Raw genomic sequence first — 13,344 nt, forward strand, 5'->3', positions numbered from 1 at the left:
CCAAAAGAAAAAGAACTCTTAGAACTAGGACATGTTTTTTTTCCTTTTGCAATTACTGATAGCAGAAGAGTTACAAGAGTTAAAAGAAGAAAAAAGAATGAAGAGATTGCAGCTCCAGGCAATCATCTTTAACATTAGTTCAGAAATCTAGTGCTAGTATACTAATTATTTGTGAAGAAAAAAACAATATTGAGCATACTAGTATGATCTAGAGAACTAAGGTTGTGAAAAAGAAAGAACAAATATTGAGCAGCTAATCACACTGAAAACGAATGTGGATCGAGTATCTAATATAACTGAAATTGACTGTCTACTCATTATTCGCACAATTGCTGGTATAGGCTACCAAAACTTCCAAGCTAGAATGCTCTATTTCATATGGTTCACATAGATTTTTAAAATTGATTACTCTTCCCTTAAGCCACAGTACCGGCAGTGCTACTCTCTTCGTGTGGATACCACTGCCTGTTGTAGAACCACTGAGAATCTCCAAGAACTGCTTCGCTGTCCTGGTTACGGTGCCAGGAGTAGAAGGCATGCGTTTGGTTCTTTATTTCCAGCATTGCATGCCAAAAGCTTGCTTCCCTGTAAGCTGAGTAACTAGGTTGTGGCTCTGTAAACCTGCACATAGAAAATAACACGCCATTCAAGAAGGCGCTACATAATGCATGTTGTTGTAACAAGGTTAAAAGCAGGAAGACTTACTTATTCGCAAGGCCTTCTATGTTTCCTCCATCGCCGATTGTAATGTAAACCGGTGCAGATGAGTTTAACACTGGTGTGCAATTCCCATTTGAAACTTTGTATACTATATTTGAAATTCTCTCCTGTAGCAGATATAAGGAAAATTACAAATTAGAACAGTATTAAGAACTTACGATTGATTCATGTAGTAAAAAGGTCACAAACTGAAACTTACCGATCTCTCATAAGCATGAACATGACCAGAAACACAATATCCACTTTGTTTTCAACAAACCAAGGTTCAAACATCACTCTCATGCTCTCTCCTTCCATAAAGTGGTACTCATAACTGTTATACCATGGAGAGTGAAGAAGAACAATCAACCATGGGGGGGGTCTCTGATCTATTCACCTTTGAGAACTCGTTTTGAAGCCAAACATACTGCGGCGTATATTTTCCTGCACAGGAAATCCAACCATATGCAATTATCAACTTGTTAAACATTCTATTCACTTGCAAGATTGTTTACCATGAAAAGAACTATTGAGAACAGGTAGATTGTTTACCATAAGCTCAATATGATGAAAGAACAATGATATACGCTTGAGGCACGCGTTTGATTGAGTACAAATCAGTTTCAAATCTTTCCAGCTAAATTATCTCAACGCACTTCTAAATTTGATTCAAGCAAAATCGCGGTAAACACATCTACAAATTATAATAGTGAATTCTAAGCTCACCTCATTATTAACCTTTTACGACCCAACTCTTTTACCAAAGGGTGTGTGTCTAACCACTCCTTTCCAAAGAGGTTTCTGCAACATAAATAAAAGATGTAATGCAAAAGTGCTTTCCCCGCACCTGGTGGTCCATAAAGAATGACTCTTTATCACAGTCACAGTAATAAATATGGCCGCAGTCACAGCGACTACAAAATACTGAAGGGTCTTATAAGGATAAATAGAACATCAAGTCCAGGTGAAATTATCTTTGGAGGAGAAACCCCAAGACTCTAATTGGCCGCTCAATAACCTGAGGAAATAAAAACAGAGGACAGAAAAATTAATTCAACATATTGACACAATCACACCCAAAACATGTATTTGCTGCGACAAGGAATAAGACATAGTACCAATCATAGCATATGACTGCCCATAATATACGTATTAGAAAACTGAGCGAGTAAAAATTGTAAGAACACCAACCTGTTGATCTCACTGTTTGATCGATACACTACAAAGTAAGCTATAAGAGATATTTCAACTGTCATTATCAATATCATCCTCTCCCGAACCAAGCAGGCGGGTGATACACCATACCAGTATTGCCCATACAAAACTGGTTTTGTCAGTTGAGAAATCAATGGTCTTTCACGTCTCGTAAGCGACATTCTAGTTCCCTATAGAAAGGACATTTTATCATTCTTGGATGTATTCCAGAGAAGGTCATTTGGTCATTCATAGAAGTAGTCCAATAATCCAATTACATAAGGTAATCCTAAATGTTCCAACCTTAAAGGCTAAAGGCATAACTAAACACGCTAATCACAAACAATTACAATGTAGTTAACTGAAGATGAATCACAGAGCAAAATATATATTTCAGATTTCATCTCCACACAAAAAAAAAAAAAAAAGAAAGAAAAGAAAACGTTGATGTCCAAACATACCAAGTTATCCCTTTGATTTCCTTAATGAGCATTTGGACTCTAAGAGCTCCGATGTAGGACATGAGAACGTAATGCATACAACAATTGTTGCATCAACAAGACTTAAACACTACCAGAGATGTACAAAACATGATAAACCATTGGTGATCTATCTCAAGCAGTGCTTTTACCCAAATTATCTGAAAAATCTCTAAAATGTCCAACATTTTGATAAGAGACAATCTAATTTAATAAAAGAGCTTCTTAAATGCAGATTGATAACCATACAAGCATACATGCATTAAAAGAATCAAAGAACAGATTTTCAGATGTTGAAGCTTAAATCAAGCTCATACATGCATCATCACTTGAAATTAGGAAAAAACTTAAAAAACTGGAATTTAAAGATGGAATCGAAGCACTATAACACTTGATAGGAACAATAATATGACAGGCATTGATCGGCTCATACCTCTGAGAATAAGAAATGGAGATTATCGTGCTTCGATTAAGGTTTAAACCTTCCTCCAAAACTTTATAGGCTACAACACTCATGTTTAAGCTAACCATGTGTGGGGTGTAAGTTGCTGTTCAATAGCCTTTCAATAACCAAACTAGAGACCTTAGCACTACCATTTAGTTAAGAAATTATAAATTATAAAGTAGTCACTATTCAGGATTCACGTTGAGAAATTAGAAACGGGATTTGGAACGATCCCAAAAAGAATGAACAATTGCGAGACAGAAATAAATGAAAAGTTGGACCAAAATGTGATCTGTGAAAATGATCTCAAGAGGCTACTTGAACATCATATCTTCGACAATATAAAAGTGAAAACCATTAAACACCTTTGATTTCCTTACTGTTTTGAATGTTGCAAAACTTTTTTCTTCTTCTTCTACACTCAATTTTGAGTTCATAAACTCTATAATGACATACTGGTTTTGTTTAAGCAATGTCAGAGTCTGCTTCGACTTCGATATTATTTTTAAGACTTGGACCTGTGCAGCCCTTTCCCAAGCTCCTTATATTGTTATATGCTGTTGATCATCCATCCGCTGGGGAGCTCCCAATCAAATTTTTGATAGTTGGAGAACTGAGATGAAACTAATCTCAAGCAATATTTACTTAGCATGCAAATGTTGGATTGATCAACTATAAGTTTTTAGAGCTAATAAATTGAAGGCTTTCTATATGAGTTTCCATGCAGAGTTTCAGACTGAATTTTATATATGTTAATTACAACGAGAGTACGATTTGAATTACCCTTCTTGCAGTTATCACAAATAGTCCTTTTAAACAAATTTAGTTAAATCCAGATAAATGGGCCTTATAGAACATGGGAACCACAACTCGTAACAATACAAGGACGCTATTCTAGGATCATCTCCCAATGATGACTCTCACAGGCACAATTGGTTTTTTTTTATGCCCCCAGCCATCTTTAACAGTAACTGTGTTTGTTTCTCTCCTTCATTCATAGGCTCAAAATACACGAGGGACACGTCCAAAACTGTAATACGTACTCTGTGTTTCTGGTTGAAAATTTTGAAGATGTTTCCTCTAGGAAGTGAGGCTCTCTGCTGTTCATCCATAACTCCCCTGCACCTTTTCCAAGTTTTGTTAGAATAGTTGTATGAACACAAAGAACCAAAGTAGAAACGAATGAAAATAGCAATAAAAAGAAACAAGGACGGCAAGAAGAATCGGGAATAACCAAGGCGCGGATTAGTCAGCCTTAAGGAAAGATTTCGCCTTCCAATGGTGCGAAAAGGCAACAGCATGCCTTTCCTCACAGGATTCAATGGTTAGCAAAGCACCCGACTTTGCACTAGAACGTACTACCCTCTGAACAAAGAATATAACTCTCTCGGGCCGACAGAAGAAGAAGAGAAGAAGAAAAGGACTGGTTTTAGTTTTCTGTTTCTCTGAGTTGAGTTTCTGATCAAGTCTTCTCTCTCTATGGACTCACAGTCCTATTTATAGAGGTTAGGAGGAAGAGAGACCAACTCCTAATAGAACACTGAAACTTGTCCGCCAAGAAAAAGGCAAAACAAGTTTAGTCCATTGGTCAAACCACTACCCACAACAGTAAGCCCAAGCCCAAGCCCGAACCCAACCCGATGTGGTGGATAACCAATGTGGGACTATCTACTATGCACTAAAGTGGAGAGAACACATATGGTTCATCTCCTCCACTTTGCACACACTCACAAGTATTTCGAAATACACTTAGAGATTCCAACAATCCCCCACTATTTCAAAATACTAATAGTCCCCCACTATTTTGGAATAGGATATTACAAAAGAAAAGGGTTAACGAAATGCCAGAGAGAATCGAAAAAACAATGCATAAGATACTGGTGCTTTTCGGGCTTGAACCAGTCATAGGGTAACATGTCTTATAATACGTGAAAGTGGTGGATTAAAAAATCTTTGAACCAACATTCCCTTGTAGTAAAATAGAGGACATGCACCCACATTGCTCTTTCATTATATGCCTGTTCTGCGGTGTTGCGCTTTTTGGCCCTTGCGCTACCTGTGTTATGTGAATGCTCTAGAGTATTTGCCTGAATACTCATAAGAACCGACCCAGTTCTACATTCACATAGGTGGATATCCATCAAGTGTACATAGCAGCTAAAATACACTATCTCATAAAAATAATGGACTATGGATTCCATTAAGAGTAAAATAACTCATCCTTTTCTCATTGCTATTCAAGTTATACAAAGTATACAATAATGCTATCTAGTCATAGGGTGGGACGTCTCAAAGAAAGACAATAGCATACCAGAGCGACGAGGTGACTTGTTTTTCCCTTTGAACCTACTTCATGGGATCTCCAATCACATAGGTGGGGGTTGGTCCGCTGCCCCTCTATCTAAGGCAAAAGTCCCATCCCCTCGACGATAACCACTTTGCCTCCAAAGAAGTGGTGCGGTTAGACATGTGGCCAAACTAAGTCCAACCTAACATAATCTCTAGCACCGCTTAATTAAGTTATATCTCAACTTACATGTATTCTTTTCCCATCAGACATAAGTTAACATGTCTTAGCTATTGCAATGAGACAATTGCAAAGCATATACACATCGAGGTCATTTTTTTAGAGCCAATGGGAAGATTTGCCAAGAGGTTGCTAACCCACTCAAAGATCATCACATGCCTTTTCTAAGGCATTAGCTTGGATGATATCCAAGACACTCAATTTCCACCAAAGGTAAACACATAAACATTCTTTGGATCCAGCTTTTACAACATATTACCCTTCTAACAATAATGGAAATCTACTAAATATCACCCATAATCAATGGCTCGCTATAAGATTTGGATAATCGACAATATACATCAAAGTTCCTTATAAGGACACAATGGGTTATCACCAAGATGCCATTAATGTAGGCAATGTCATGTCTCACATACATTATCCATCAAGTACAATTGGCTACCAATGATATTGACTTATTTAGTATGAGAAAACACAATGAGATTATTTTTCATAAGATGGATATTTGCCACAAAAGGTGTTAACACATGCTTACTATCATAATATCCATACTTTTCAATGAAAAATATTTCTACTAAGTGCTATAACAATATAATGAGACCAACATGAGTTTTAATTCCTATATTCACCACCATTCAATTCTCAGAAGTGCCGAAATTCCCCTATACCATCCGGCCGTCCCGGTTTAAGGTATCATTTGTGGCCTTCAACCATATTCAAACGTCAACATCTTGACAACTGAATATAGCGATTCAGAATGAGTTTAACAACATAATAAACTATCATTTTCAATGACGGTTTATGATGTGTTTTAAATAGGAATTTCTCTCGCCTCATACACATTCTCAATGCTAGCACTCATGATATTAAATCATCTAAAAAAGAGAGATTAACACATATGTCTTGCTTTGCTCTAAAGAAAGTACACATTTTTTATCAACAACGGTGCTTTGACATCCATATGACACTAATATGTTGTTGAATTGCTCATGCCATTTATAGGCGCTTGAATCAACTCATACAAAGATTTAACTAAATTGTATACCTTCAGCTCATCAATTGGTACTACTTAGTATTGTAGTTCCAAGACAACTACTCAACTAGAGTCTTTAGAATTCTGTAGAAGAAATTCTAGTTATATGAGCAAGGTTTCAAAATAGTATAAATCTTGTCTCTGATTGAAACCCCTTGGCTATTATTATTAGCATTGTATTTTGCAATACAACTATCACGTTTTAGTTTTCTTTTGAAGATCCAATTCAACCTATAGATCCCCCAATAAATCAAGAGTCCAGTTTAGAGGAGTTGTATCCTTCAAAAAGGACACTTCTCATAGACATGCACAATTTCCTTATAGGTTAATGAATCTTCCTCAAGAAACATATAAACATCATCACCGTGAATGGTGGAAATACTCATTGATAGTCTTCCAAATTTCCTTGTGCAGAAATAATGGGATTATCTTATGTAGTTCATTATGCCAATTTCAAGAAAAGCACAACCTCAAATAAAATTAGCATATAAGACATTCAATAATAGTGTGGTATCTACAAAATTGTTATCACTCATGACAACTGAAAACAAACATCACTATTATGAGTTTCACCAATGAATATCTACTAGATAATTCTAGGTCTCAAAAAGACTTCTTTTAGATTCATTCACAATAGCCTTGGCAAGACACCCCCCACATTTTGAAGCATTTTTGGATAGGCCCAAGACCTTTCCATACTTTGTAGTTCAGTGTCTTTCCAATTATCTTGTGAGATGAACTATGGTAAAACAGTGTTATGCATATGGGTCACCACCCCCCACAGTTCAATAGTTACTCAACCTAATCAAACTTTCATGCAAAACACATTATACCGCTACAAACACTAAAAGAAACAACAACAATAAAATGCACTCTTATGACAAGAATATATTTTACTCAAGTCTATGATTCTGGATCATATAAACATAGTCATATTATGTTCATGTTATCTATATGAAAGGAAATCTACAAAAGATTCTAATGAATCTTAAAGAATAAGAAAGAATAGATGAAAAGGGTTTTACCCGAGATAATATCATTATCATCCTTCTTTTCATCATTCAACATTCCAACTATCATAGGAGACAATCCACGCACTTGTACATCACCTTAGCTATTTATCCATAGTCATAGGAGGATAATGCCTAATAAGACAATCCACAAGCGTTACATCTCTTTGTCTAAAATAGTCACTGGAGGATATTGTCTAAGAAGACAATCCATAACCTTACATCTCCTTGACTAAATTAGGTTTAGGAGGATATAATTGTTTCCCATATTGTTTCCTCTCAGTGAGACAACGATACTCATTACTTAATAATATATGACATGGTTAAACTTCATGTCAATGTTAAATAATGCATTCATGCCAAACATGGTAAATATCATATCATAGGTTCGGGAAAAGTAAACTTTAACTGCACTTCACAACAACAAAAGTATAACGATATTTAAGCAAATCTAGCCATTGAATATGCAAAACAACCGAGGACTTCACCTCCTATTTTTACATGAGCTCAAGCAAGATAGGATACCCTATTAACAAGACCTCAAGTACTACCACAACATCTAATGGCTCAACCCATTAATGTCTTCAACTAGAAAAAAAAATTACTAATAAACTATCATCAAGTTCAAAGCAAACCCACGATGATTAATATCCAAAATTAGCATGCTACACAACTTTAACATATGCTATATTAGATATAAGCTACAAGTTACTTCATCTAACATGTATTTTCACAACAAAGATAATTATAACCATCGTCTAACAACACGTTCACTCAATAAAGGTAAGCAATTATGCATTGAATACATTATAATTACTATCCAAGATTTGAGTGTGGTTGATATTAACTATCTTAAGGTCTCTCTTAGACCATCTACATACATCTACATATGTACAAAGAAAATTAATATCAAACTACTTCTAGTCAACCCAATTAATTCCTCAGTGATAAACACGTATAATTTGTTGACTAGGTTATTAAAGAAGTTTAAGCTTAGGGATTTCCCTCCTAAGAAAACTAGCATGCAACTCAAGGCAAGAATATCACTATATAATCAAACCAAAAGAATTGCAAATAGTGAAAGAATACGATACCTAACCGATTGAAAAACCGGATTACCATATTTTCTTCCTTCCAGAAAAACAGTTCAAAAGAACTGTAACTCTGAACCAGCTCAGGACGAATTGGGTATCAAGCCTTATACCACTGGAAAGCTCTTTGAATCAGCTATCCAACACAAGAAGCGGATTGCAAAACCGAGCTCTGAGCTGAAAGTTATAGCAGTTTCCGTAACGAGTGACGCAGCTGTCAAAAAAGACGAACTTTGACGTGTTTCTTGATAGAAATCTCATATTTGACTCCCACAAACATAGGAGAAAAGTCTACAACCATATAGGGTCTGATAAACCACAAAAGATCAATAAATATTCAATCTTTAATTGGTTTCCCTATCAAAAACAAAATTATTAGAAAATTTCTAAAGTCATAACCCAATAACACAAACAATAACTCAAAGTAAAAGACTTATCTTTTGATTGTCAGATTAAAGCACTCTCCTTTGTTCTACTACAAAACTCTTTTCCTTAAGATTGTTAGAATAGTTGTATGAACACAAAGAACTAAAGTAGAAACGTGAATGAACAAAGAGCAATAAAGAAACAAGGACAAAGAAGAATCGGAATAACCAAGGCGCTGGATTAGGTCGGGTTCTTAATGAAAGATTTAAGCCCCTTCCAATGGTGCGAGAAAGGCAACAAAGGGCGCCTTTCCTCACAGATTCAATGGTTAACAATGAACCCGACTTTGCACTTGCAGTAACGCACTACCCTCTAGAACAAAGAATATAACTCTCTCCGGCGGCCGGGAAGAAAGAAGAAGAAAAAGGACCTGGTTTTAGTTTTCTCGTTTTCTCCGAGTTGAGTTTTCGATCAAGTCTTTTCTCTATGGACTCACAACCCCTATTTATAGAGGTTAGGAGGAAGAGAGACCAACTCCTAATAGAACACTTTGAAACTTGTTTGCTCAAGAAAAGGCAAAACAAGTTTAGTCCATTGGTCAAACCACTACCCACAACAAGTAGCCCAAGCCCAAGCCCCGAACCCAACCCGATGTGGTGGATAACCAATGTGGGACTATCTACTATGCACTAAAGTGGAGAGAACACATATGGTTCATCTCCTCCACTTTGCACACACTCACAAGTATTTCGAAATACACTTAGAGATTCCAACAAGTTTGACATACCAATAATAACATGAAGTGCCTGACAAACTGAATCACTCAAACAGATCCTGGTAAATAAAGATTCGCTGCTTCAAGTTCATTTTACTGATTTCCAGTCTTTCGGAACTAACCTCCCCCACTACCGACAATAAAAAAGAAATAAAAGAGGTTGCTGAAATTATGTATTGAAAATTCAATCTGCAGAATCCAAGTCCAAATGGAAGTTCCAAGGTCAGCCTTAAGCAAGTGTAGTCCTTGGTGGCGAGTTCAAAACGAATAAACCAATTTGGATGGCGTTAATGAAGTTATACCTCTGCAGTTTTAGGCATTGCATTGGCTAGGCACTGGGAGTGAACCCGAGCGACTTTGTGTGAGGTGATGGGCTTAGGTGAGCCTTCCAATAAAAGGATACACATTTCTTAATGACCTAGTTATTTTGAGCAGGAATAGTTGTTTTGCAATGTAAGCCTCTTACCCACTGTAGACAGAGATGCCCCACTACAGGATACTACACTGTTGTTTCACAAGCATGCAACTCCTTCACCTAAAGCATCAATCTATCTATAATATGGCACGACTAATTGCTTCAGGAGAGACAACAGGATTAGGAAAACTTACAAAAGTATAATCAAAGCTCTTGAATAGGTAAATGGCTCAAGATATCAACCTCTTAAGAGCCAAGAGCAATCAATGAATCAACAAAGACAAGAAGATAAAAGATAATAACAAACATCTTCTATAATCATCACAATAGGGAAAACCTAAGCAAAACCTTCTTTACCTTCATATACTGACAACTATTTGATCAAGGAGACATCTATGCCAAAACTAAAAGCAGATATGAAGCTTTTACATACTACATTTAAGCATGTATCAATATAATACATATTGCATATCTGCAGGGGCATTCGTTTTGGGATTACACTATTACACTATATAGCAGTAGTGTGTCAAAATGTTTAATCTCTTGTAGGATACATACATGATGTCAGTAACTTTTGTTAGCAAGGAAAAGCAACTGTGCAAGTAAAGACAGTTCTCGAGAGTTATAATAAGTATATTTCCAAATTAAATGACATTCAGATGACTATGTACTAGAAATATAATAGTTTCTAATCAAATCAGATTTGATAGTTTATAGTCAAGAAGGGGAAAACAAATGCATCCACTTACAAACAATTTTTGGCTTAATTCAAGCATATAGGCTATAAAAACCCTCACTCACAAAATATCTGTATAGGGAGACTTCTACTCATTTTTCCAAGCATATAATATCAGGGAGAAACCAAGACCTTGTAACTGTGAATCTCGGAATGTCAGTGACTTAGACAGGGATAATATAGCAGAGTCAGATGACATATTGCTGCTCCACAACTTCTCAGGTGTAAAGCATGTGTGGAACATGAAAACTGCATTGCCCAGGGATGTACCGAAGAGCCAACTATGAACATCCCAGAAAACCTCAACGGAGTTCCCATCAATAACAATGGACTGGTTACCTCGGAACTTCCACTTTAACCGTTTCACTTGCATCATCATCTTAGTGTCAATACGGATCATGAGACAAGGATCAACGAGGCCACCCGTATCACACTCAATTGCTATGTCATGAAACTTCCCATTTTCAGAAAATTGAGCCTTTGTACAATAAAACCTCTTCCCAAAGATGTGCTCCCTCTTGGCAATATAATTGGCGTCTGAAGGAATTGGAGCTACATTTGATTTCTTGTATGCCTCTTTTGTCAAATCTCCAAGTAGGAGACCTATCTCCTTGTCAAAAACTATTGCGAGGTAGAATCCTTCCAATGGTTCAGGCCCTGACCCAAATTTTGCAGATGAAAGATCCCAATATATATGAACTTTACTTGCATCAACCTCTAAACTCTTAGAACCTTTTCTTTTGGAAAACAACCAAGGTTTAATATCAACTTTACAGAGACACTGGTTGGCCGAATTGTCGATCCCAACACTAAGGCCTTGACCCATCATACTCTTGTTCCATGTAACATTAACTAAACAAGAATTACCTCTTAATTTAGTTTGATAAACACAAGTAACCAAATTTTGAGCAGCTTTATTAGAACTCGATGATGAATCAGCGATTTGGACTGCATTTTCACCAAAACAGGTAGGAAAATCCCTCATCCTTATACCAACAACACAACTCTATTCCTTTCTTCTAATAGGATAACTCACTAACCTTAATTTATATATATATACTCAAATTGTAAAAAAACAAAACAGAAATGAAGATGGTAAGTTACCTCAACCAAAAAATCAAGATACCATATCCCAGGTGCTTCAGAAACTGCTTTCAAGGCTTGATATGATTTGGGTATATGAAATTTTTTGAAATTTTAAAAGACTTCCTTCACATATACAGAAATCAGTCAAATTTGACTAAAAGGAAAAGGCCCCACCTTTAAATCGGTGAAATGTGGAGAGTAGTACTGGTTTCAAAGATACCATGTCTCAAAACAGCTTATCACTAAGAAAGCAAATAATAATAGTATGAAGAAAATATGACTTATATGTATCAGAAACTGTTTTCCAAAAGATCTCCTTTACAGATTCAGAAACCAGCCAAAATTTACAGAAAGGACAAAGACCCCACTCTTAAAATAGAACTAAAAAATATCCAAAGAGAGAGAGATAGAGATGGGACTAGTTTCACCATCAGTATCTTTGCTAAAACCAGTACGTAGCTAAGATACTAACTGAAAAAAGATGAGAATGAGGTGAGACTTATAGATATAGGACTTAGGAGCGAGGTTAATAGTAAGGAATACAGACAACTAAGGAATGAGACCTTGTAATAATGAACATCAAGCCCAGTTTAAAAAACAACAGGGGTATAACTGGAAAGCTGGTTTTTACAACATTACTTCTCCTGGAAAAAGCCAAGAAAGAATCTCTCTCTCTCTCTCACACATAGACAGAGTGGTCAGAGAGTCTCAGTTACACATACAGACACAGGGACAAAATAATACATAAAGACCGTTTCTTTAACAGACATAATCACATGCCATTAGAGCTGAGAAATCAAAGTTATGATGCCAGCAGCATTCTTAAACTTATTACTAATTTTTTCATGTTTTTTTTGGTAGGGAAATAAGTATTCTATGGGTAAGACTTTTTAAATTAAGCAGGAAATTAAAGTAAAAATGATTAAAACTGTAGAAGTAGTACTCAATGCCCTGTGATATCAGGAGTAAACCTTTTTTTTTTTTACAATGGTTGCTTAAGGATTACACATCCAATTACAGTATTTATTGACATGTAATTATGCAATATTTGACATGCTCACCAAATTGTTTGGCATTTTATATTAATTCAAAAAGTAGACCTACATGAATTGAAGTATAGTCTTTTTATGATATGAGCTCCCTGTGTCATCTTACACGATAGCACATTTTTCTTTTCGTTTTTTTTTTTGTTATTATTGAAAATGTGGAGGCTAGATCAAATGAACTAATATTTTCAAGTTGTGGTATAGTTGGAGGGTCACCCTGAAACATTGAGGGACACTAATAACCCAAAACTTTTGAGGAGAAGAATTGGTGCCATCATCTTCATGAAAATATTGATGTAGCACCTCTATGTGGTCCTTCAAGAAGATCAGAACATTAATCTAACAAAAGATGCCCAACAAGTATCTGATCTTCCAATGTAGACCCGACTGGTGTTGATTTGAAAGGGAGAATACGTGAAGCCCAACTTGGAACGACAATACA

The 13,344-nt window shown here is 36.1% G+C and overlaps 1 protein-coding gene and 1 pseudogene across 2 annotated transcripts; both read right to left on the minus strand.

Annotated features, from left to right (window-relative positions):
* Positions 1 to 263: 263 nt before the first annotated feature.
* Positions 264 to 2,217, minus strand: LOC147499679 (purple acid phosphatase 5-like; annotated as a pseudogene). The gene is made up of 4 exons (XR_015196009.1): positions 1,426 to 2,217; positions 920 to 1,143; positions 706 to 827; positions 264 to 621 (listed from the first exon to the last, which is right to left on the minus strand). The product of XR_015196009.1 is annotated as a purple acid phosphatase 5-like (transcript).
* Positions 2,218 to 10,646: 8,429 nt separating this feature from the next.
* On the minus strand, positions 10,647 to 12,636 carry LOC147499680 (uncharacterized). The gene has a single exon (XM_086561475.1). The coding sequence runs from the start codon at positions 11,753 to 11,755 to the stop codon at positions 10,859 to 10,861; it is 897 nt and encodes a 298-aa protein (XP_086417601.1). The 5' UTR covers positions 11,756 to 12,636; the 3' UTR covers positions 10,647 to 10,858.
* Positions 12,637 to 13,344: the final 708 nt, after the last annotated feature.

Source organism: Coptis chinensis, chromosome 5 (assembly GCF_015680905.1).
Source record: "Coptis chinensis isolate HL-2020 chromosome 5, ASM1568090v1, whole genome shotgun sequence".
NCBI classification, from domain to species: Eukaryota; Viridiplantae; Streptophyta; class Magnoliopsida; order Ranunculales; family Ranunculaceae; genus Coptis; species Coptis chinensis.